Below are 24380 nucleotides of genomic sequence, written 5' to 3' on the forward strand. Positions count from 1 at the left end.
TTGCAACGGCCTGGTCTCCACAGCAGCCAGTTTGGTTCCGCTCCCTCCACACAAACAGTCTGCCAATAGTCACGAACTGGTCCTTTTTGATTCGCTAACGGTTTTCTGCCGACGTCATCCAGTTTGACGTCAAACAAAGCTTTCAATTGGTCGATCGGCTAGACGGCTACTTTATTATTCATGAGCAAGTTTGACCCGCCATCTCGCCAGCTGCTCGCCAGCTGACTGAGGTCAATCAAGTTCCCGTATGTACAGCTCTACGGCGAGATTTGTGTAGCCAATCAGAAACGGCGTTATAAGTGGCCATTGGCAGACTGTTTGTGTGGAGGGAGCGTAACCAAACTGGCTGCGGAGGAGACTATTCGCCATAATGCATTCTAGAAACGCTTGCTGTTAGAATAAGAAACATTTTAATGCTAATTTATTGCACATTCTAGGGAAGCGTGGTTCCCTTTTAAAATAACCGAGTGAGAGGGTTTTCAAGAAAATATTTTTCCTGTCAAAACTGAAGCATCCTCTGTATAAAAGAAAATATGAATATTAACCGCACATCATATATAACGATTCGTGATACCCAATTGTGGCACATTTGATGTCGTTCATGAGGCAGAGAATTTTATTTCAATTATATACACACCAAAATATTTCTTTAATTGAGCGAGAATGGCGATAGAAAAAACGTTGAAAATTCCATGTATAAATGACATTAGACCCAACAAATGATTACTGTTTCGTTTTTATGGTAATCTAATCTTTTATTTCCTGAAATAAAATTATGGGTCTAATGTGGGTTAATTGTATAATTGATGAAAACATCGACGTGTATAAAAGAAGCTACAAGAAAAATGGTAGGCCACGCCACATTGATAATCTATGCTTTTAGTATACGGCTATGGCAAGCCAAGGGGGCCAAAAGCGTGGAACAGCTACGCGTAGCTTCTTTCTCGTTACGAGCAGCTGTTTGACCAGTCAAAATAGTCAAATTTAATCACGTGGTTGGGTCGTTAGCTGCGCGTAGTATAGTTATAGGTATCCTCTTTCACAATTATTATCTTGTAATTAATTTACGGAATTAGCATATAGATAACGAACAGGTAAAGGAGGCCAAATCACAGCACGTGTCAAGAGAACATGTTGCTAATGCCTGGCTAAAATGACACAAAGCATATTTATTTAGTGTTTCCAAGTTTACACCGTGTTTAATAGCAAGTAACTTTATACTCGTGCTGTATTTAGCGGTGCAGGGGATATGAAGGTCAAACAACAACTACTATACTGATGTAAAGCGCTGTGTAAAAAGATATTGCAGGAAAGCGATATCACATGCCACTGTGTAAATATGGAGAGAGTAAAATGGGTCATCATTTTTTTTTCGGAACGGGGGGTCCTAAATTTACAAAAGTCGGCGTCACTATTTCGGCATCAAAATGTTATGACCCCCGACTCCCACCACCGATACACCTTACCCCCTACACAGGCTAAAATTGTATTGAAATCAGTCGTTTTGAATACAATAAACACACTATCTGTAGTCATCTTGTGACTCCCTACATTTTGTCATTATCAATTTATGACCCCCCCCCCTTATTTTTCTTTCCAAAAAGTATGACCCCCTATATTTGGGATCCCTTCCGAAGAAAATGATAGCCCCTAAATATAGAACAATCATCATTCTGTTCAGATATTACTTAAATAGCACCTATACCATTTTTTTGCTGATATAGGCCTAGTCCTACTACAGATATTTTCATTTACAAAAATTAACAACGCAATATTTGTGAGAGAGGATGTTTACATCAGCTCCACGTGTTTAAAACCGCGAATCTGATTGGTTAATAAGCTGCACGTAACGAGAAAGAAGCTGCGCGTAGCTAGTCCCACGTTCTGAGCCGCTTAGCTTGCCATATACGGCGAGTTCGTAGCGCACGTGTGAATCAAAATCGATATAGGGTAGGTGCAGGTAATATGGGACAGCAGGTAATATGGGACACCTGTTTTCATTTTAACAAAAAAGTAGCTTAGAGAAGGTAAACACTTTAAGTTGATTTGTTAAGTGTTTAGAGACATCAATTGTGCTTCTAGAAATGCAGTTTTGGAGTCTGTGTATCAAACTCTTGGAAATCAATGCCAAAAAGAGTGAAATTGCCCAAAAAATTATGTCGTTTTTTTGGCCTGATATAAAATCAATGACGTCACATTTTATGATTGTTTATCCAAAAACTCTGGTACTGAGGGGGCATTTGTCATTTTTTATGATCTTTAGGTGATGGGTTAAGCTTATCAGCAGGTAAAATTCCACTGACAAGTGGCACTTTCCTTTTATAAATGATTATTTTCTCTGATTTTCAACTGAATGGGTGCAGGTAATATGGGACACATAGGAAATTGTGTGCATTGTCAATGCGAAAAGCAAAACTATTTAGAAAATTGAATTTTCTTGTAGAAATTTGCATTTAACATTCAAAATCATGTAACAAAAACGTTCTTAGAACAAAAGAGTGATTTTCTGAACTTTTTGATTTTCACCATAGAGATAACACAGTGTCCCATATTACCTGCACATGCAGGTAATATGGGACACTTGACGATGACGTCATTTTGACGTCATAGCGTCCAAACAAACATAAAAACAAGGTAACATTGCCTGTTTTATTAATCTTAAAGGACAGGTTGTTCATCATAACAATCTCTTGTGGGCATATCTTCTTTAGTTTTTATGCAAATAAGCTAAACGTCCTTAATGGTCCCATATTACCTGCAGGTACCCTACTATTGTCCCGACTATTGTGCGTGTAACGCCGTGTATAGCCTCATTTATAAAACACGTAGGCCTAGTTATCAACAATTGAGCGCTATTAATACACATTAATGTTTTTAAACAAATAAAATTCCAAAATATGTTACGTTTTCTGTCTTTGCTTGTCACTTGGTATGTTGAAGAAATGAAGTTGCGATTATATTTTTAAATTTTCATCATGACACCATCAAGTAGCCCTACTAGTATAGGGCCTTTTTTTTCTTTATTTTTTACACGCTATACTCGGAGACACGCTAAACCCCGAGAACTGCTTAACCCACTAACCGCTGTCCCCGAGATAAAAGGACAGCGATTAGTGGGTTGTGAGCTATCACTGGGTTTTTAGCAGTTCTCAGTTTATAGCATGGTGTCTCGGAGTATATAGTGTGTAAAAAAGAAAAAAAAGGCCCTATACTAGTAGGGCTACCATCAAGCCTGATAGCCGAGCGGTCTAAGGCGCTGGTGTTATGTCAATATCCGACGTATAGGAGTACATTATAGCGGCTGATTGCAGCGTGGGTTCGAACCCCGCCGGCGCCTCTGACAAAAGAAATTTCATTTATTTTTTTAAATTTCATATTATGTTAGGGAAATGTGACTGGGAGAATGTATGTATGGCGAAGAGTGGTGTGGAACGAGACTATAAAGTTGGCGTAGTTGCGTAGCCTCGTTTGCAAGTCGTGATATATCAGATAGACGGAAGAAGGATTTGTATCTGTGGCGTGATACATTGTGTAAGAGACAAACGCAAACTCTTTAGGGAGCAGTCTTGATTTACTCTTACCTGAGACAAGAGGTATATTCGTCTCAGCTCTTACGATCGCCAACGTGGGCAGCGAATAATGCCAGCGATTCAGGGAACCTCAAAAAATATTTGCCCAGGGATTCACCCCCCCCCCCTTTGACAATACCAAATTTCTTTGCTCCCAGTTTAGGGGCTGATGTGCAATAATTATGAGCGGCCCACACCGACACCGCCTGGCTAATAATTATTTGGTGCAGAAGGGACACTAAAATGAATACACGGGATCGATACACGTGAATTGCTATGCACGATTTTGATATCAGACGAAAATCTTCTGATACCGGGTTAGAAAATGATGAATATCTCCCGTCATGATTTTTTTCTCAAGAAACCAGATTTGGTCTCATAAACTTGGAAATACGTGTTGAACAGATATGATAGTCGCTAGAATGCGCTTTGAAAATTGGCCGTGCGCTTTGAACTCAAAATTTGACCATTTTATATTGCGTTGGTCCTGTTATGGACTACAGCGTGCAGCGTGTAGCTGCACTCACTGTAGGCAGTATAAAGTCGATGACCATTGACCTCAATGGGGTATACAAGCTTAATCACGCACAACCAAGATCGATTACCCGGCTATTGTGAGTAGCCTTAGTTATGTCCCTCGACTAATTATTAGTTTAAAAGAGCTTTAAAGGTTTGAACCAAATGGCTAATCGTGGCTGTGGATTTACCTACCATGGCGATTCCTGCCATGAAGATATAGGGTCGAAGACACTGTGCGGCCCACCAAAAATTGCTTTCCCCCTTCTCGGCCTGCCAAAAAATCTTTGCCCGCCCCCGGATATGCCAAGTTTATGGGATCCCAATTTGCAAACCTTAAAATGATCTAGGCCTATACATGTTGCGACTCGCATGCGAGCAGGAAAATTGGCATATTTAAGCATTTCCGTACGGTTTTCCTAAGCCTTTATAGAGCGTTTTATTTAAAAGGCGCCCCAAGAACAGGGCTGTCAACTCTCACGCATTGACTGTGAGTCTCACGCATTGGGTCACTTTCTCACGCCTAGGTAGTAAATCTCACGCAAAAAGCTGGAAAATGAGTAAAATCTCACGCATCATCATGAATAATTTATCGCTCTTACCCCCCCCGCTTTTAGCTGCTTTTCACATTCCCGAGCGCCGTGGCTCAAATAATCGTGGTACAAAATGAACATTGGAGTCGGCAAATCCCGGTACGCCTGTCTCACGCCAAGCAATTCCAAAAAGTTGACAGCCCTGCCCAAGAATGTGTGCCAAAAATCACTTGCCCCCCCTCTCGGCCCCGCCCCCCTTTTGGCTTGCCAAAACATTTTTGCCCCCCCCCCCAATTTTACCCTCCCCCAGGGTGCATAATTAATGCACAGCCCCTTTTATGCCAGATTTTTAAAGAATCGCATGTCTGGCAGAAAATGTACCACTTACCTTCCCGCTCACACTGAACCAGACTGTCCACCCCCCGGTCCATCCACTGGTCACCTGAGCGTGAATCCCACCCATAAATATTAGGGACCATTCACAAACACTTGTTGGGTGGCCTGATGCAAAAAAAATTAATCACAAAAAATTTCAGCCCCCCCCTTTTCATGTCTCAAAAATTTCAGGGCCCCCTATTTGACATGAAAATTATGGGTCAACCCCATACTATAGAAAAGCACTGGCCTAAACTCAATTTTCCTGGGAAAATTTGTGGTCAATTTTTTCAGGGCACCTGCTTAGGAGGGTCAAAACTTTGAAGGGCCCCTCCATTTTGCATCATGCCCCCAAAAAGTGTTTGTGAACGTTCCCTTAAAATATATCAAAATCCTTGGAAAGGGTAGGCCTACCCCAAAATGGTGGCGCATAGGGCGTACCAACCATGGAGAACCCCCACCCGAGTTTTTAATACCACAAAAACATGCAAAAAATTGGCTATAAAAAATTATGAGCCCCCAGGCCAGGGGGTAAAATTCCCAAGTTCCTATAAATGGGTGTGCCAAAATTTGTTTGTCCCCCACCCCCTCTCAGCCTGACAGCCTCTCGGCCTGCCAAAGAATTTTTGCCCCCCCCCTCAATTTTACCCTCATGTTTCTACAAGTTTGGGTGTAATATCAGTGATGCCCAAAAATCTGAAGATGCTAAAAATCAGTTGCCCTTTCCCTTTTGACATGCCAAAAAATATTTTTCCCCACTTGGCCTGCCAAAACCCCTTTGCCTGCCCCTATAATTCACCGCCCCTGCATAGGCATAGATCCCAGGGGGGATGGTCAGGGGTGGTGATCAATACAATCATCCCCCAATGTTTTTTTTTATTATTCCCTGTACTTCGGGGACTGGTGGAAAAAAAAAGACACAACAGAGATGTAAGCCACGGCCATTCCCAATGTTGACGCCTGTACAATGTGGGTTTCTGACCATATTAACCTTATATTTGGCCATTTTAGCCTCAAAATTACCCATTTTTGCACGCTTCACACACATGTATTCCACTTTTGCCAGTTATTATTCTGTCGCCAAAAGGTGCTGCATTCACTTCAAGAATTTTCCCAACCTCATCCCCCACCAATGTCAAAAAGAAATCTACCCACTGTACCCCTGGGGTAGGTCCTACACATAATTAGGCCTATAATTGCTCCTCCCCTTCCCCATCCCCACTACCTGGACCAAGATCTGGACCCCAGCTCTCCACACTGACCTCCATCTTTTACCCTGGAGCTCCAGGGCCCACCGCAGTGGCGTAGATTTCTTTTTGACATGGGGGGGGGTGATGGGGTTGTAAAAATGCAGCATCTTTTGGCCACAGAATACGTTTATGGTAAAAATGTGCACGAAGCGTGCGGAAAAGTTTGCCTAACTGATGAATATGGTGCAAAAGTGGAATAAATGCGCTCAAAGCGCATGGAAAATGGCCAAATATCAGGATAATTTTGTCAGAAACTCACATACAGGTGTCAACATAATTATAGATCAGAAATGATCAAAATTAAGGAAATAATGGGTTAAGCCACTAATTGCAACATAATCCATTTAATCACCAATTCACCATTCATTTCAGAAAAGCATATTAAATAATGTATCAAAAGTCCCAGAATTTAGAAGTTGGTCAAATCTTGTTAAAAACCATACCGAAAAAAACTCCATACTTAGCATATGTGCTTACTATCAAGCGCTTTTGAAAACATGAAATTTTACCAAAGTCCAATTTTTCCAACTGAGCTAATGAATGGGGTTGATAAACACATTTGCAGGTTTACAGGTTTGTATATAACTATGTGTATGGATGATTTGCTAAAAACCCTTTACACTTTGAATGGGGCATTTAATGTTTGCACGTTTTAAAAGGGCTCAATAGTAAGCACATATGCTAACTATCGAGTTTTTACGGTATCTATGTAAATTGCTCTTATTTATATAAGGATTCAGAATAGTTTGACCCCTCTCCTACAAACAGTTCTTAGAGTTCTAGGCAAAAATGTCAACATTTTGGGGTCCACAATAATTGAAAAATATTTTCATCCAATCGGTCTCAAATTGTTCCTTTGACAAAAATGAATCAAAATAAAAACAATTGCAATGTTTTTATGTAACATCATAAAACAGGTCAAGGTCAGCAGGGCTCAATGGATTTTGATCTTTATGGCCATGTCACCAAGGTAACTAGACCCTCCCTCGGGTCCGTGGAGAACGACTGGTAATGTAGATTACATAGCATTAAAAATATTGTTGCCTTGCGCATACCATGTCCCCAGACCGCGTACGCGTGCCAGATGAGCTCAATACCGTTCAGTTGTTTACAAGTGTCCCAAACTCGATCTCCAGCGCAGCGCATCACATCATTTGAATTGAAACTGGGGCGGGGCTATCATATAATTGACACCAGAATCACGGGCTTAGTTGAACGATTTTTTGGAAGTGAAATCTCTAACACTTCGGAACAGTCTCGGCGTGGGGAGCGGTCACTGAAATTTAGCGTTCAATATAGGAGGTGTGATTAGTGTAGTGGCATCAATTTGTGTAGAAAGAGGAATTGGTTTTGGGCGCTGTGAATTGGTTTTGGGCGCTGTGTATTTAGAATCGGGGTGGGTGAAGGACTATGGCATATTTTTATAGGCTATTATGTAGGCCTATCGTTCCATTATCCAGGCCGGACCGAACCGAGACTGTGGGACAGTCTACAAGGTAACTAGACCCTCCCTCGGGTCCGTGGAGAACGACTGGTAATGTAGATTACATAGCATTAAAAATCAACCCAATACACGGACCCTCCCAGTCTGTAGGCAATTTGACTTCCAGCTCCCACAAACTGCTGGAAGTTCACTTTTACGGATTTGGAGTCACGCAATCTTTCTATATACCACGTCCGTGTTCTTACTGCCTCACCGTTTGTGTAAGCAGTGGTGTAAGCGACTACAATTACCGACCAATCAATGCAGCTTGGCGGCGCGGCGATATTGGAAGAAGCTTCCCTTGATAAATAATGAGCAAACATTTGCAAACCGCACGCGCACATGTACGCATATGGACAATAGGACTAAATCAAGTCGAGTGGTTTATTTACATAACGCGTAATGTTGATCGAGTTTGACAGTGATACAGTGTCTTTACCATTTATTAGTGATTTGAAACTTTTAAGAATTGAGTAATTTTTCCGAGTAATTGAAATGCAAGATATTTTATTTTAGGCTGGGTTTTAGGTATGTTTTTTTACTGCTGAGAATTCTGTGCTGAATGTAATATGGGATCAGTTCCCGAAGGATTTGAAGGAAGTGGGATTGGAATTACATTTGACAAACAATATCAAAAACATTGAAAGAAAGTATATTCAAAATATCATGAATATTGATTTGTTTGTTTTTGTTTGTTTTTAATTCTTTTTTTTTTTTTTTTGTTATAGTGAGTCTTCGGTGAAGGAAAATTATACCCCCACCCCACCCCCAAAAGGGTACTCAACTATAAATCTAAAAATCATTTTTGAATAAAATTTCAAGCAAATTATGCCCATAAATCAGAATATTCTTTTACTTCATTTATAACAAAGTGAATCTTGCTATACTTTTGGCTTTTCATGGGGACGTAGAAGAAGGAAATTTGCACCCAAAAAAGAGTCAAGATTCTTCATTTTGTGGAGTTTCCTAAAATTCTATCTATGAATAAAAATTGTAAAAAAATCAATTATGTTTTTATTCTATAGTAACTACAGAAGTATCGTGATAAAATAAAGCAGGGGTGGCAGAAGAAGGGACGGCAAAAGAATTATTAAAAATAGACATGATAGAAAAAAAAAATAAAAACATTTGTGCCCGCTGAGAGAAAAAAGTTAACATTGCACGTATAGTAGGCCTATGCATAAAAAACATACAGTCGGGTCGATCGGAAGTAGGTCTTATAATAGGCCTGCAATTACTTTAGGCATTGCTTGAAGGCGGGTCCTCGTCCTAAAAGCATGTGAAAATTACTGCCGGCCCGCCAATATTCAGGGCCCGTCGCGCGTCGTCACATTTTGTGACCAAGTCAGTATTATTAAGACGGACTCTGTGCTGACTTTAACACCAATACATGCATGCTTTAATATTGTGAGTCTCAACTCTCAAGTCTTGTAAAGCAATGATTTAAATAGTGTAAAAATGATGCACCAAATGGCTTCAATTGGGCCTTCATTTTGAACATTATTTCACAACTTCTGAGGGGGAACATCCCCTCAAACACCCCCTGCGTAGTGGATAAACAAGTAGCCATTTTCGCTTCTGCTTTCAATATTTGCCAGACTTCAAACTAAAATTTTACACAAAATAGTGCCAAAATGGTCCACCATATCGCTTCAATTAGGTCTTCATTTTGCCAAAGTTTCTTACATCCCCCTCAGACACCCCCCTGTAGTGCACAAACAAGTAGCCATTTTTTGCTTTCGACACTTTCCAATTTATGTTAAACACAATTTATATAAGCTAATATGTAGGGAAAACGTGTCCATTAAATTAGCACGAAAGGCTTCATGGACCGCCCATTTCACAATTTTTTTCGGCTTTTCAAACTAAAATTGTACACTCTAGGCCTTTAGTGTCAAAATGGTCCACCAAATCGCTTCAATTAGGTCTTCATTATGCAAAAGTTTCTTACTTCTAAGGGGGAACATCCGCCCTCAGACACCCCTCTGCATTGTGGCCAAACATATAACCATTTCCGCTTCTGTTTGGAACATTTCCCAATTTTTGTTTAACACAATTCATAGGCCTACAATAATAGGGAAAACTTGTCCACAAAATTCGCGCAAAAGGTTTCATGGACCGCTCATTTCACAATTGTTTGGGCTTTTTCCAACTAAAATTTTACACTCTATAGTGTCAAAATGGTCCATCAAATCGCTTCAATTAGGTCTTCATTTTGCACAAATTTCTTACTCCTCAGGAGGAACATCCCCCCTCAGACACCCCCCCGGCCCCTGCGTTGTGGTCAAACAAATTACCATTTTTCGTTTCTGCTTTCGACATTTACCAATTTTTGTTTAACATGTTTAACACAATAAATTTACAGGAAAAACTTGTCCAAGAAATAAAAAAAATAAAAACCTGCGCGAAATGCCAAGAAGGTATGCCTACGATCCCCAAGGTGTCAAATGAAAACAAAGTCCCTCCCCGGCTGATGCAACATGGTTCAGCTATATAGTGACAACCGCTCTAGTAGGCCTATTTGGTATGTCGGCACACAGACGGCTAGCGGCTCGTTGGCAATCATTGACTCTTATACACCCCCTAATGAAAAAGGTCTGGCGACGCCCCTGTATCTATGAATAAAAATTGTAAGAAATTAATACATTTGGAGCTGGGGCAAACATTTTTTACTCAGTCGTCTCGAAGGGTGGGGCAAGCAATGTTACTTTTTCCAGCCGAGAAGGGGGGGGGGGGAAGCAAGCGATTTTTGTCACATATTCATGGGACGTCTTCAGTGCCGCCGAGAGCCATTACGGGCCCCGGGGGCAATGTGAACACACGGGACCCTTTGATCAGTGATGTGCAGGACTTCATAAACAGTGATAAGTATGTGTGTGTGTGGGGGGGGGGCAACAGTGGCGTGAGTGGTGAGGGACGGAGGTTGGTGTAAAATCCTTAAACATAATGTTGCAGCGGAGCAAAAGTAGCATGTTTAGCTGCCAATAAATCAAATATGAACATTGAAGGAGACAAATGGCAAAGCGCGCACAAATTTGCAATTCTAAAGTGGCATTTTGCTCCCAAATAAAGTTTCTCTTAACAACTTACACAGAAGTGCAAAAAAAATTGCCAATTTTAAGCCAATTTAAGCTAAAATGATCCAAGTATGAATCGTTAAGTTGGTCAAAATTTGCAATTTGAATTAGCGAGTTTTGCTCCCAGATTGGACTTATTGAAACCATAGGTATTGAAACAAACTCCGTGCGAAGCGCGGAAAAATTGCCAATTTTAAAGGTAAATGATCAAATAGGCCTAATAAACTGATGGGCACAATGCGGGCAAAGCGCGCGAAAATGTGCAATTAGTGTTCCCACGATTAAGCTGCACTCTCCTGATTTCTCAAAGATTTCATTATATCGAGGATGATCAAACAGAAAATCAAGTGAAATATTTATTAGAGGGTGTGCTTCAAAGGCTATCTTGGTTTTTTTTTTTAATGCACGTCTCTTTTCTTTTGCTTTTTTTTTTTTTTTACGGGCCCGCAATTTGTTTGATTTTTATGAGCCGTACGCGTAAGAAGAGCAAAGAAAACAGACCTTATAATGGACCCGTGCAAAGAAAAGACACCGTAGTGGGCCCGTAAAAAGCAAAGAAAAGATACCATAGGCCCGTAAAGGAAAGAAAAGAGACCTCAGTGAGTATGTAAGCAAAGAAAAGATACCTTAGTGCTCTGCGTGCTAGCCATGCGCTTCAATGGAAAAAGTTAAAAATCTAATTTTTGTATGTAGGTGGGATGAAAAGCCGACGATCAATTGAAAATTTTGACCTTTCGTATTGAAGATATGGATTTTTTTCCCAAAACACCAAAAAAAAATAGGTCTTTTTGGGGAAAAAATCCATGTCTTCAATATGAAAGGTCAAAATTTTTAATTGACCGTCGGCTTTTCCTCCCTGCTACATACACTTTAAGAATATGTCATTAGATTTATATAATTTACTTCGAGGACTGTTATATATCAAAAATTTGAAAAATATCAAATTTTTATAATTTGTCATAAAATTTGTATTATATTGTGATTTTCAAAAATGAAAATTATTTGATATCAGAAAGACATGCTTCGTATTCAGAATGCAATTCGATAGGTCTGAGGTGCTCTCATGTCCCACAAAAAATACTGTCGAAACGCAATAAACGCTCATTTTAGATCCCTTAAGTATAAATCATCAGATTTATAAAGTTTACTTCAAGTACCATGAGTACTGTTAAATATCAAAAATATCAATTTTTAATGATTTGCCATAAAATGTGTATTAAATTGAAAATTTAAAAAAATCAAAATTATTTGATATCAGAATGACATTTTTCGTATTCAGAATGCAATTCGATATGTCTGATGTGCTCTAATGTCCCAAAATAAATACTGTCCAAACGTTCATACCCCAGCCCTTAAGGAACCCATAAAAAGAAAAAAGAGACCTCAGAGGGCACGTAAAAAGCAAAGAAGAGATACCTTGGGCCTAATGGACAAGAAAAGAGACCTTTGGTGGCCCGTATATAGTAAAGCAAAGAAAATATGCCTTAATTACAAGGTATCTTTTCTTTACCATTTACGGGCCCCTGAGGTCCCTTATCTTTTCTTTTACTGCCACATAGTAAAGTATGTTTTCTTCACTTTTTACGGACCCGGGGTAACGCACCCCCCCACCCCCACCCCCCCACCCCTTGTCTGCGGCACTGGGCGTCTTTGAAACAAAATGCTATAAGACTTAGGAAAACAGCACGGAAAGCCCCGCTCGCTGCACTCGCAATATAGGTAGGTCCTATCTAGACCTTTTAAAATTTGCAAATTGGGATCCCACAAATTTGACATATGCAAACTGGAGGGGGGGGGCAAGTGATTTGTGGCAGGCCGGGAGGGCAAGAGATTGTTGGTACGCTATTTGGAAATCCCCCATAGCCCAGCTCATAATTATTGCACAGCCCCTGAAGTGAGGGAGATTGTCCAAAAAAAGGCCATAATACGGCTGCATAAATCGTTTTAGTACTTTGAGTATCCTGATATATTGGCTAAAATAAGAAATAAGAAATGCTGATCGACACATAGATAGGCCTAAAACTTTATCTTTTACCATACTTAGTGTATAAATTTATGCATAATGTTCATTAAACTTAGAGTAATTTTCTCGCATTTTTTAACACTAGCTTACGGCCTTTTCATGACAGATAAAACACGTTAATAGCCCTGAGAAACTGTAGAACTATGAGAAGAGAAAACGTGCAAACAAGACCTTCATGTTAACACTTTCTTTGCATAGTCTTTTTTTTAAATACATCCTTAAACATCATATTTTCAACTTGCTAAATAAAATCATCATGAATAGGATTTATTTATGCAGTGAACAGTGAACTTAATATTGTTGCCTTGCGCATACCATGTCCCCAGACCGCGTACGCGTGCCAGATGAGCTCAATACCGTTCAGTTGTTTACAAGTGTCCCAAACTCGATCTCCAGCGCAGCGCATCACATCATTTGAATTGAAACTGGGGCGGGGCTATCATATAATTGACACCAGAATCACGGGCTTAGTTGAACGATTTTTTGGAAGTGAAATCTCTAACACTTCGGAACAGTCTCGGCGTGGGGAGCGGTCACTGAAATTTAGCGTTCAATATAGGAGGTGTGATTAGTGTAGTGGCATCAATTTGTGTAGAAAGAGGAATTGGTTTTGGGCGCTGTGAATTGGTTTTGGGCGCTGTGTATTTAGAATCGGGGGGGGGGGTGAAGGACTATGGCATATTTTTATAGGCTATTATGTAGGCCTATCGTTCCATTATCCAGGCCGGACCGAACCGAGACTGTGGGACAGTCTACAAGGTAACAAACCAGCTGACCTAAGATTATGGCTAACTTATCTTTTTTTAAATGTTTTTGCAAGCGGAGCAATCTGAGACCATTTAGATTAAAATCAGAGAATTTGCCAATTTTATACCCTGTGGAATCACCAGATTTTGACATTTGACCTTTCCCCTATAACTCAAGTACTGTACATCAAGGACAGAACAAACTATATTTTTTCTGAACCCTTTTGTGTGAGCTTTTGGGAGATGGATGCATGTGAAATGAATTCTGTTGCAATTAGTGGTGGGAGATTGCATATTTTGACTGGCCATAATGTATAGCGATGTAATGCGACTGGGTTGCATGATTAGCCAAAGGACGACCCGCAGGTCTTGATGCGACTGGGTTGCATGATTAGCCAAAGGACGACCGCAGGTCTTAATGCGACTGGGTTGCATGATTAGCCAAAGGACGACCCGCAGGTCTTAATGCGACTGGGTTGCATAATTAGCCTAAGGACGACCCGCAGGTCTTGGGTCCTAAATCCACAAATACTCAATTGAAGAACTTGCACAACCAATAAAAGTTCCTTGAGCGCTCTAGCTTTTATTTATGTTTGAACATGTACATGTATAAGAAATTGGTAACATCACTTTTTTAACATCAACACACAACCATACTTAAATGGAATTATAAGTTCCACTCAACAATACCTGTAAAAAAATTGACTTTCAAAGAAAAAGTACAGAACAGCAAGAATAGAGTTTCTTCATGTCAATCATTATCTAATTTTAGTTAAGGTGGACACTACTAAAAAAGGATCGTAAATATTTACTGTATTAGCATTTTCCAAATTTTTTGTTCCACTACCGATAACTTTAACACTTTATAAATCGGATGAGCGTCTCTATTCATTCATTAAATGTTCTGGCAACAGATTTATTTGTACTGAAGTCCCGAGCGTTCTTTGTCACTGAAAACACTTTAGTAGTCGGCACCATGAGAACAGAAAACAATTTGGTATTGTCAGGTTTTTTTTTAGATCCTTTCAAATTTTTGTATTATACAATAGTGCCTCCACTCTGCACTTATTACTATCCATTTCAGTTTAGAGAATACAAGTCTGTTATTTTACACATTTTACTAAACAGTGACAGCATCTGAAAATTGATAATTCCATTTCTTTGGAGAATAATAATTATTTATAATCTTTGTGTCTTTGTAAATTTCAAAGTTAAGTTGCTTTATGCAAGCATCAATTTGAGGCTTGAACCTACCCACCTCAAGCCTCAGCATATTATCAATGTTGATTCAATGCCGATGATTGAGGTAAAACTCAATCATCAGCATCGAATCGATGTGTCGATGCTTGAGGTGGGTAGGTTCAAGCTTTAAATTGACACTTGCATAAAGAAATCAAAATTATTTGAGTCCTTACATACTTGCCTATCTGTAATACCAATTATCAATGTGGCAATACATCACTCTTCAGATAGTAATAATTTTGTACATTTCCTCACTTACTGAACGTATCACGCACGAGTACCAAAAACATTTATAAAACTAGTCCTGAAACAAACTGTTTACAACAAAGACGAAATAAAAATAGGCCCTGACGGCAAATACTAATATTTGGTTACAGCTGCGACACAAGTTCTATTCATATACCAACCGTTCCTCTGAAACGAGGAGGATGTTGCCGTATCAGTGTACCTTTTGTGCTATGCCAGTTGACAAATCCATACACTCGTAACACCCCCTATGAAAAAACAATAACCTTAATCTCCAAAACAGGGAGTGTAAATTTCAAATGGGGTTACCTACATGGGCGACTCCATTTGAAATCTATAGACTATACCTTCGGATTAAGGTCATGTCTTCCATACGGGGTGTATTGATTTCAACTCGAATAGCCCATTATACATTTATTTTATTCTACGGATAGTTTTATCAAGTGAATAGATAGTGAGAGTTATTTTCATGGCATGAAAGTTTTGAAACTAACTTCATTAGTGGCATTGTCTTTTTAAAGACAATGATTGTTTTAATACCCTTCAAACCATCCAATGCGCACACAGCCTTTTCTTAGGAGCTCACCATTACCAATGAATATAAATAGCAAATAAAATGAAAAAGTGTACATAAACTGTTACAATGAATGCTAGATTAAACACTATCTGTGACCATTCACATCAAAACATGGCATATTGTGATGTCTTTGAAAATATTTACGGTTTTGTTAGCTTGTTCACTTTAAAAATATTTATTTAAGCCTCGTACATCACTGTTGCACAATGTAGATTATATTTTATGTAACAAAACTGTATACTGCAAAGGAGAGTTGGGTTAGTTGGCACATCTGCATTTCTGACACAGCTATAGTTAATTTTATAATTTTTGTGAAATACTGACATACTTCATAAAATTAATACCGGTGTCAGAATCCCTTCAACAAAATTAACTACTGCATCTGAAAATATCCATGTTCCAACAAACTTCGGGGATTGGGCAACTGAACCAACTCTCCCCTACTTTTGTACAAATTTGCTATGTGCGTTTCTGACAACTTATGTCGTAATGTGACCCACACGTTCGCTTCTTTCAAAATACTTGCGAAATATGACAAAAAGTGTAATTCACCTGGTTTTAAAAATGAATCTCAATTTCCCCAATTTCATTTCACCAAATGCTTCACTATAGGGGGAGGGGGTATTTTACAAAAGATGACCAAAATATTTGAAAAGAACATTTACAAACTTTCAGAATGCATCATGTATGGAGAGGTTGCAATGCACTTTCTAAATGAAATACTTTTTTTTATATAACCTTGTACAGATGATAATATAACAAAAATGAACATTATGCTTTTGCCTCGCATAAATGTCTCGGCCCACAGTGAATCTCATTTAAGTTTGGTGGACATTAATACTGTTAATAACTAATAAACTACAAAACCCCAAAAAATATACACCCCCTGGTTTTGACATGATTTTTTTTTTGGTGAAAAATGATAACATAAATACTGTACATGAAACTAAATTAGGCAGATGTCATAGTTCTTTCACTTGTCAGTCTTAGTACATTGATTTTTGATTTCCAAATACAAACATTTTTTTTATAGTTTTTTTTTAGTTTTACAAACTTTCACCCACATTTAGCTTCACACAGTTTGGACCACGTCTTGTGTACTGAATGGCGATCAGCATCTTCTTTAGTCCTTTGGAGAAGGGCTGAAACATAAAATAAGAGGAATAATTAGAGACATGGGATTAATGGGAAACAATCAAGAGCTTTTCTACCAGGACTCAGTTTGATATAAAATTGGACCGATTGCGCCCGTATTTATTGGTTGAGCTATTTTAAAACTAATAGTGAGACCAATAAATATTGGGCGTAAAGCATCAGATTTTATCTTTATGTGTTGGATCCAATATTTTCACACACTTGGATTCATCAAAATTTAATAATGGGAAAAAGTGAGTCCTGGTCCTCCTGATTTTTTGATTTTTTTATTTCAAGACAAATCAAGGCATAAATAGCTGTTATCATTACGGTATAGCCGACAGGTTAGCCCCTAGACAGCTGTTAACCTACTTTTTCCCGTTTCTGGAATGTGAGGCAGGAGTGCATTCCATGTGCAGGCTGTCGATGGAACGAAGGACTTAAAGTTACCTCCCACAGTGAAGGATAGGGTGTATGTACTGGATAAATGTGTACATGCCTAAGTTGACATTGTGGGTTTCCATGTCCAGCCAAACTGATCACATGGGGAACTGATGTAGAGCTTACCCTAGTGCATTCATTGTCCTAGGACGGTATAATTAATTATGCAATACTTCCGTGCCATACCTGGCAATCTCTGGACAATTTTCCGTTTATCCAATGGCAAACTAGGTGAAAATCATGTTTATAAACTTGCGGTCATATATATGTGACCTGCTACCACGAAATGAGCGTGAAGTCACAAGTTATTAGTCTGTACCAGTGTAGATTTGAAACATCCTTATTGCTGGCTACTGACTCAATGTTCTTGGTTTGTTACGCACCTGTACAAGCCAGTATTATGTCCTTCTTGAATGGGCCATAATATTGGCTTGAACAGGTGCATGTGAAACACAGAGAACGCCAACGCAGCAGCCAGGACATCTCAAAACTACCAACTTGTGACTTTACGCTTATTTCATGGTAGCAGGTCACATATGCTTGATAAAATCTCAAAAAGTCAATTGTCCCATCATTCGGCATATTCTTCTCTTTCACCAAACATTTCCAGATTCACAGAATTAATTGCATGTTTGTTTGACATTTTCATGTTTTTGCGCGCTCTGAGTTACTCAGAAGATTTTGCGCCTTATAAGAACCACCCATGTATTATTATTACGATATCATTTTAAAAATAATACTAACCTGCGACTTCTGGTGTAGCGACGGTTGCGTCTCGGTGAGTTGGAGCGAGAACGGGACCTAGAACGGCTACAAAGAGGAGCAGATAAACCAAAATGAAACGTGTTAATTTAAAAATAACAACAGCTCCACAATAAATAGTAAGATGTGCACATACCATATCAAATGTCAATTTCTGGTGACAAGAACAAACGAAAATGGGTTTACTCGAGCTCAGAAAAAGATCCAACATGTCAACTATTTGTGTTGTTTTATCACCTCCTTTTCATAACATTATAATAGAGCAAACTAAATGGAGCAAAGACAAGGACAACCTATCCTTTCTTCTGCTTTAAAAATCTCTCGATGTGTGCTTTGCATTTTACTCGCACTTTGAGGCAACAGGTCAACCTACTCATGCACACAGATTTTACTAAATTGTTGTTTTTGGAAATTGATGTTTGGTCATATTCTTTTTTTTTTCTTCTGTTTTTCAAGGAAGCTACTTTTAAAATCAACCAGAAAATAACAACCTTATTGTGTCATTTTCACACACTTACCCTGCAAAATGAACATTTCTCTGTTAAAATACGAAACATGTGAACTCTTAAACTGGCACGTGCTTTGATAGACGGACGGTACAGGGCACTCCCACCATCAATGAAATGATGAACCGTAAACTCGCCGAAAACCAAACACCAAGAAATATATCTGAATGCCTTGCGCTCTCATCACCGAAGGGCGATGATCGAAAACCAACTTTGCAAAATGTGCACGCCTGATGGTGACTTTAGAAGCTTTTTGTAAGAAATTTGTGGTTTGGAAAGAGATAGACGGACACCTGACGCTAGGTCCTCATAGGGCAGAAGAAACTATAGCTATGCAAAACCTGAAGCCATGTGCAGGTCTTGTGATCACACAATGCTAAACTTATGATGATCACATGCTAGACACGTGACGCTATAATAGCACATGCTGACTGACTGATATGATATTGTAGGGAGAAGACCCGAGGAACATAACCGCAGACTTATCCAAAATCAAAGACCCTGAAAATTAGGAATAAAAACATTATTGTGGTAATTGGGAGTTGTAAAAACACTTTCTTCATAAGCCTTTTAAAAACCTGTTTTGCACTAAGGTGCTAAACACTCCAAATCTGGATGTTGGTATAAATCCCCTGGAAATATTTTGCTTTGTAATGAGGAGGAAACTATATTATTAAAAAAATTAAATCATGGAATAATTAACAACATAATGGCTACTGACCTGATACCCCATCATCCTATAATGCACAAAACTACATTGTACTCTGAGAGTTCATATGGAATCACATTAAGGCTATAAGGGCCATCAATATATCGACAATTTTTAATCAATATATCGACTATCCAAAATGATTGATATCACTTTCTGAAGAAAATCGATATATCCAAGTTATTAGATTGCTGAAAGTGCATATACAGTGTAGTTGACTAATATAACGGAATCACATTTATAGGCTATAAGGACCATCGATATGTATATGTATCGATAATAATCAATAAATCGACTCTCCAATAATATCAATATATCACTTTCTAAAGAAAACTAAAATCCAAGTTATTAGATTGCTGACAGCGCATACAGTGTAGTTAACTAATCACCTAATTCATATTTCTCAAAATACCTTTGTGTTGTGCATGATTAAAGGATGGGATATGGTCTGAAATTTGATGACATAATATGTATGTAGTGCAATAATTTTTGCTGTGCTAAATCTGACAGTGCAAGTGAATATTCCTGGCAATGAGAAGAACAAATTTGAATCAATATTGTTGATACATTTGAAACATTTTCTCTGGAAAAATAAATGTTTGGTCAGAGTTTCCCAACAATTGTAACTCAGACCCCACCCCCTCCCCCCCCACCAAAAAAATATTGCCAGGCTTCTACTTCAGATTACTGGCATTGCTTATCATGTAAAATAAATCACTTGAAAAGATAAAAAAACTGCAACTTGGTTATAGAAGGGGTGGCAATGGTGGATGCAATCACTGACCAATCAGAGGGAATTTGATACCTCTCATATAGGGAAGATTAAGCTGCTTTAGGAACCAATTCGAATCAATCTAGATACAGATTTCTTGAGTGCACAACAGCTACTCAGGGGTATATAAATTTAATAATTCCCTACTCTTTGCTTGGGATGGAAAAAATGGGAAGTTATGGAGGACGATAAAAGCCCTGAATTTAAAATATAAATTAAGGTATGGGAAAAAATAAGCCCTTCTGTAAAAGTAATAATATTTTTATACATAGTATGTATACCCTGTGGACAAGGTGCATGCAGCTAACATCCAAAACTTGTTAATTTAACATTGATAAGGTCTCTGGATCTGCTTGGCTTGGTAATGTACAAAGCATGTGCAACATATCCCCCAGACTGAATTACATAAAGTATATTTTCTATGGTTATAACAATCCCACAAAAGAAGTCCTGCATTTCCTTCAAGGTTTTAAACCAACATTAGATAAATGCACGAACACATATTAAGCTGTACCTTCTTCTGCTGCTGCTGTAACTGCTGCTGTATCTACCACCACCACCACCACCACCATTCCTTGAACCCTCTCCATCACCCGGTCCGCGTCCATGTTTACAGCCACGTGCAAAGTGTCCACGCTCTCCGCATGCGTAGCAACTCTCGTTCGTCTGTCACGCAGGGGCCTCGGCCGTATCCGCCGCCACCACCACCATAGCCACCCCCTCCCTAGCCGCCACCACCACCGTAGCCGCCGCCACCACCACGGCCGCCACCCCTTCGTCAGTCCACTGGCAATTTCAACTTTGACCTCTTTGCCACCGCAGAGACGTCTGTAGGAATGCAGATACAAAACAAAATTTGGGAATAAATAATGAATGTGTGACATTGAACAGTGATTTGGCTTTTAAAAAAATGTTTGATTGGCATATTTAAATTAGATTTGTACAAAACACTTGCATGCAAGCCCAAATTGAGATTTTTTCATGTATGTACTTATTAAAATGTTTCTTTTACTTGAAAATGACAAAAATATTTAAGTATCCACTCCTGCAATTTTTTCTTGATTAAAAAAATTACCCAATGTCACATTTTTAATGTTAAGTAGCCTAGGTCAGCACACTGATTGAAGTAAGACTAAATTTCACATGCACTGAACCTTCAATGAACAATGAAAATTTACTTACGTTCCATCCAGTTCTTTGACTGCATCTTTAGCATCTCTGGAGTCTTCAAATTCGATGAAAGCAAAACCTGGTGGATTCCTTGCTACCCAGACGCTCCTCAGACGACCATAGTGATTGAAGGCATCTTCAAGTTCTTCTTTCCTTGCATTTTCTGGGAGATCTCCTACGTACACCTTGCAGTCTCTGTCATAACCTCCTCCTCCTCCTCTACTACTAGACGAATAAGACATCTTGGAATTCTGTTGTGGTAATGTGGTCCTTTCTAAAAGATTCTAGAATTAAAAAAAAAGGCATCCAAAGATCTGGTGAGCACATATTTATTGGTCGAGCTATGAGTATTGGATGACGTAGTCAAGTCCCAATATTTTCAAACTCATAGCAAGACCAATACATGTAAATATTGGGCGTAAAGCAGTGTTCGAAATAAGCACTTATCCTCTTGTCCAAAAATCACTGGGGACAACCATATATTGAGCTTTGTACTTATCCCCTGGACAACTTCTATATTCTACCTTCAAAAGTATGACACATTTTGGGGACAACCAAAATGTATTGAGGACAAGCAGAATTCATGCTTTAGTTATCCTCTGTATATTGGATAACCTCCATATTTTCCTTATTTCTGCATGGCGTAAAGCATCCAATTTTATCGTAGATTACAAAATGCATGTGTTGGATCCAATATTTTAATTTTTCACAAATAGTACCTGCTCAAGGAATTTGAGCGATTTACAATGTACACACAGTATGGTTTGATTTTGGCAGGCATTTGAATGTTTGAATGTCCAATGGAATTGAGGTGCCACGGTCAATTTCTTGAGAATGTGTCACCTGTGAAAGGAGTGTGTGCATGTTTTATGCAAAGCGCCCTCATATTGTATGATCTTTTTTGGACATAAAATGGTCATTTTAAGAAAACGACAACTCCAATATTTATGCAACTTTCATAAATGGAATTCTAGACATCAATTTTATGCAAACCAACAACAAAAAATGAAAATATTGATTTTCAGCCCCCCCTCTCAATATACTTGTTTTGGCGGCACCTGTACTCATTTTTGGCTGATTTGGATCAGGAGATCATACCACATCAAATAAGCTAGTTCAAGTCATAAATTTCCACTCAGCAACAGCAGATCACCTCAGCAGAGCAGCCAATCAGAGACAAGTGCATTTCAACGCAGTTAATACACGGTGTATGCTAAAAAATACGCTCTCATCAAAGATTTACTGCAAACTATTATAAAATTTATAGTCAACAAGGATAGTAATTAGTATAGGAGAGAGCGGACTTGGGTTATTTCACTGGCAACTTCATGACTTGCAGCTCAAAAACAAAACATTCCAAGCACTTTTTTGACGTAAAAGAGCTGAATCGGTGATGCAAACTCCAAAACTTTCGCGCAGCACGAGCGCTTGAACTTGAAGTATGCTCGCTTTGACGGCGATTTACGCTCTCGCGTATCAAGCATTCTCAAGCGCAGGCCTTATATTAAGTATGCCTGGACCAGGAGCTAAAAAGAGCTCCTGTTCCCAAAGATGGCTCCTGGGTCCTATAGTTTACAGTGTAAAATATTGGACACACCAGGAGCTAAAACTGGGCAGCCATGGGGTAAAAAAAAAGCCTGGGTGCCTGCTTAATATTTATAAGCCTTGTTCAAGTGCGTTTGACAGTTTTTTACTGCTTGATGCTATTCTGCATTTATTCAAAATAGCGAGTTTCACAAAAAGTGTGATGTATTTTTCTTTTTAAAAAATCCCCTCATTTCACACATTCTTTGCCACTTTCCACTCATCTAATTGTCTTTTCATGTGATGGAAGTGATGCTGCTTTTAAGTTTTATGAAGGTATGTTTCTTGCTTCTTTAATAATTTTTAAATTGTTTTTTGAGACAAAAACTTCCTAGCAAAATAGCTGTTTTCACTTTCAGTTTCACAAAGGTTGTTTCGACCTTGATTTTTACCCCATGATTTCCCTCATTTATCGAAGCCCTGCCCTCCTTCCAATACAAAGTACCTTGACTTCAAAGTGTTTGGCAACTGTTTAACCTTGATGCAAAAGTAAACCTTGATGCAAACATAATAATTTAGCCCCTATTATAGTATATTATAGCGAGGGTGATCTAAAGGAAAAGATCACCATGATTTTATACATGATTGTATTTTTTAATATCACAATTCACATTCCTCAATTTTTTAAAAACTCAAAAGTCACATGACTATGAGTGCCAAAGCCTGTTTCATGTATTGACATAAATGCACACAATAAAAACCATTCTTGCATAAAATAATGAATAATGAAAAATCGGCGGCATGAGATTTGAAAAACGGCCGGACGCAAATCTGAAAATTTGATTCACATGGCCTATAATTATCATGGCATGTCCAACATGTGCAATGCTTTGTAGGCAAAAGTAATCGATATCGGCAACGCACGGACTTTTACGTTCATTCAACATTTTCAATATCATTTTTCCCAAGTCAATCGACACACAATTACAATCCCACTCTCTAAACTTTAAAAGTAAACAAATGTGTACAAAATACTGTAACTCAAAAACGTAAATTTCAATACTTACTATGTGTAATTTCTGGTTAAAAAGCCTGCGATTAGTGGGACGCAGGTTGTAAATTTCAGTGATGCTGCTCAAGTGAAATAATTAGTACCAGCCGTATAGATCGTGAACGCTACACGCGTGTTTGATAATGCTTTTACACACGTTATGAACGTTCCGTATGCGAGCGATCTTTAAAAGTTGGATTGAGATTATAAATTTGGCGTGGCCGTGTAGCCTCTTTTGTACATCGTGATGCTTCAATGGGCAGTACAATGGATTTGTGTTTGCTTTGTGGTATACTGTGAAAGAGACATATGCAAAATTTTAGGGGGCAATCTTTATTTATTTGAATAATGTGCTGAGCATTCATCTATGGTGCTGGCACTGCTGAGAGTGATGAATACAATTCAGCATCGAAGTGGTTACGTAATTCTCTTGGTTACCGGATCACGCTACTTTGGTATGCCTTCGAGTGCCATATACTTTATGTGGTGATCATTTCGATCGTGGTTCATTACTCTAGCGCGTGATCCCGTTGACATAGTAACATTACGTAACTTCGATACTGAATATTGGCAATATGTTTGTTATCTATAATAACATAAATTTTTTTAACAAAAAAATTGCAGATTTCAATGATGAAATTATGCAAATTAATATGCTAATTAGCTAATTAATT

The 24380-nt window shown here is 38.7% G+C and overlaps 1 protein-coding gene across 1 annotated transcript; it reads right to left on the reverse strand.

The window, feature by feature from the left end:
* Positions 1 to 15154: 15154 nt before the first annotated feature.
* LOC140168320 (uncharacterized) lies at positions 15155 to 23872 on the reverse strand. Its single transcript, XM_072191683.1, has 5 exons — positions 23723 to 23872; positions 21144 to 21415; positions 20476 to 20789; positions 17957 to 18022; positions 15155 to 16779 (listed from the first exon to the last, which is right to left on the reverse strand). The coding sequence occupies exons 2-5, from the start codon at positions 21371 to 21373 to the stop codon at positions 16694 to 16696; spliced, it is 696 nt and encodes a 231-aa protein (XP_072047784.1). The 5' UTR covers positions 21374 to 21415; positions 23723 to 23872; the 3' UTR covers positions 15155 to 16693.
* Positions 23873 to 24380: the final 508 nt, after the last annotated feature.

Source organism: Amphiura filiformis, chromosome 13 (genome assembly GCF_039555335.1).
Source record: "Amphiura filiformis chromosome 13, Afil_fr2py, whole genome shotgun sequence".
Lineage (NCBI taxonomy): Eukaryota > Metazoa > Echinodermata > Ophiuroidea > Amphilepidida > Amphiuridae > Amphiura > Amphiura filiformis.

Bases quoted from the DNA above. Each gene is read 5' to 3' on its own strand.
- LOC140168320 (XM_072191683.1), bottom strand. From the start codon at position 21,373: ATGTCTTATTCGTCTAGTAGTAGAGGAGGAGGAGGAGGTTATGACAGA. The intron at 20,790-21,143 runs GTAAGTAAATTT...GCATTCCTACAG, and splicing joins GTCAAAGAACTGGATGGAAC to ACGTCTCTGCGGTGGCAAAG. The intron at 18,023-20,475 runs GTACAGCTTAAT...TCCTCTTTGTAG, and splicing joins TACAGCAGCAGCAGAAGAAG to CCGTTCTAGGTCCCGTTCTC.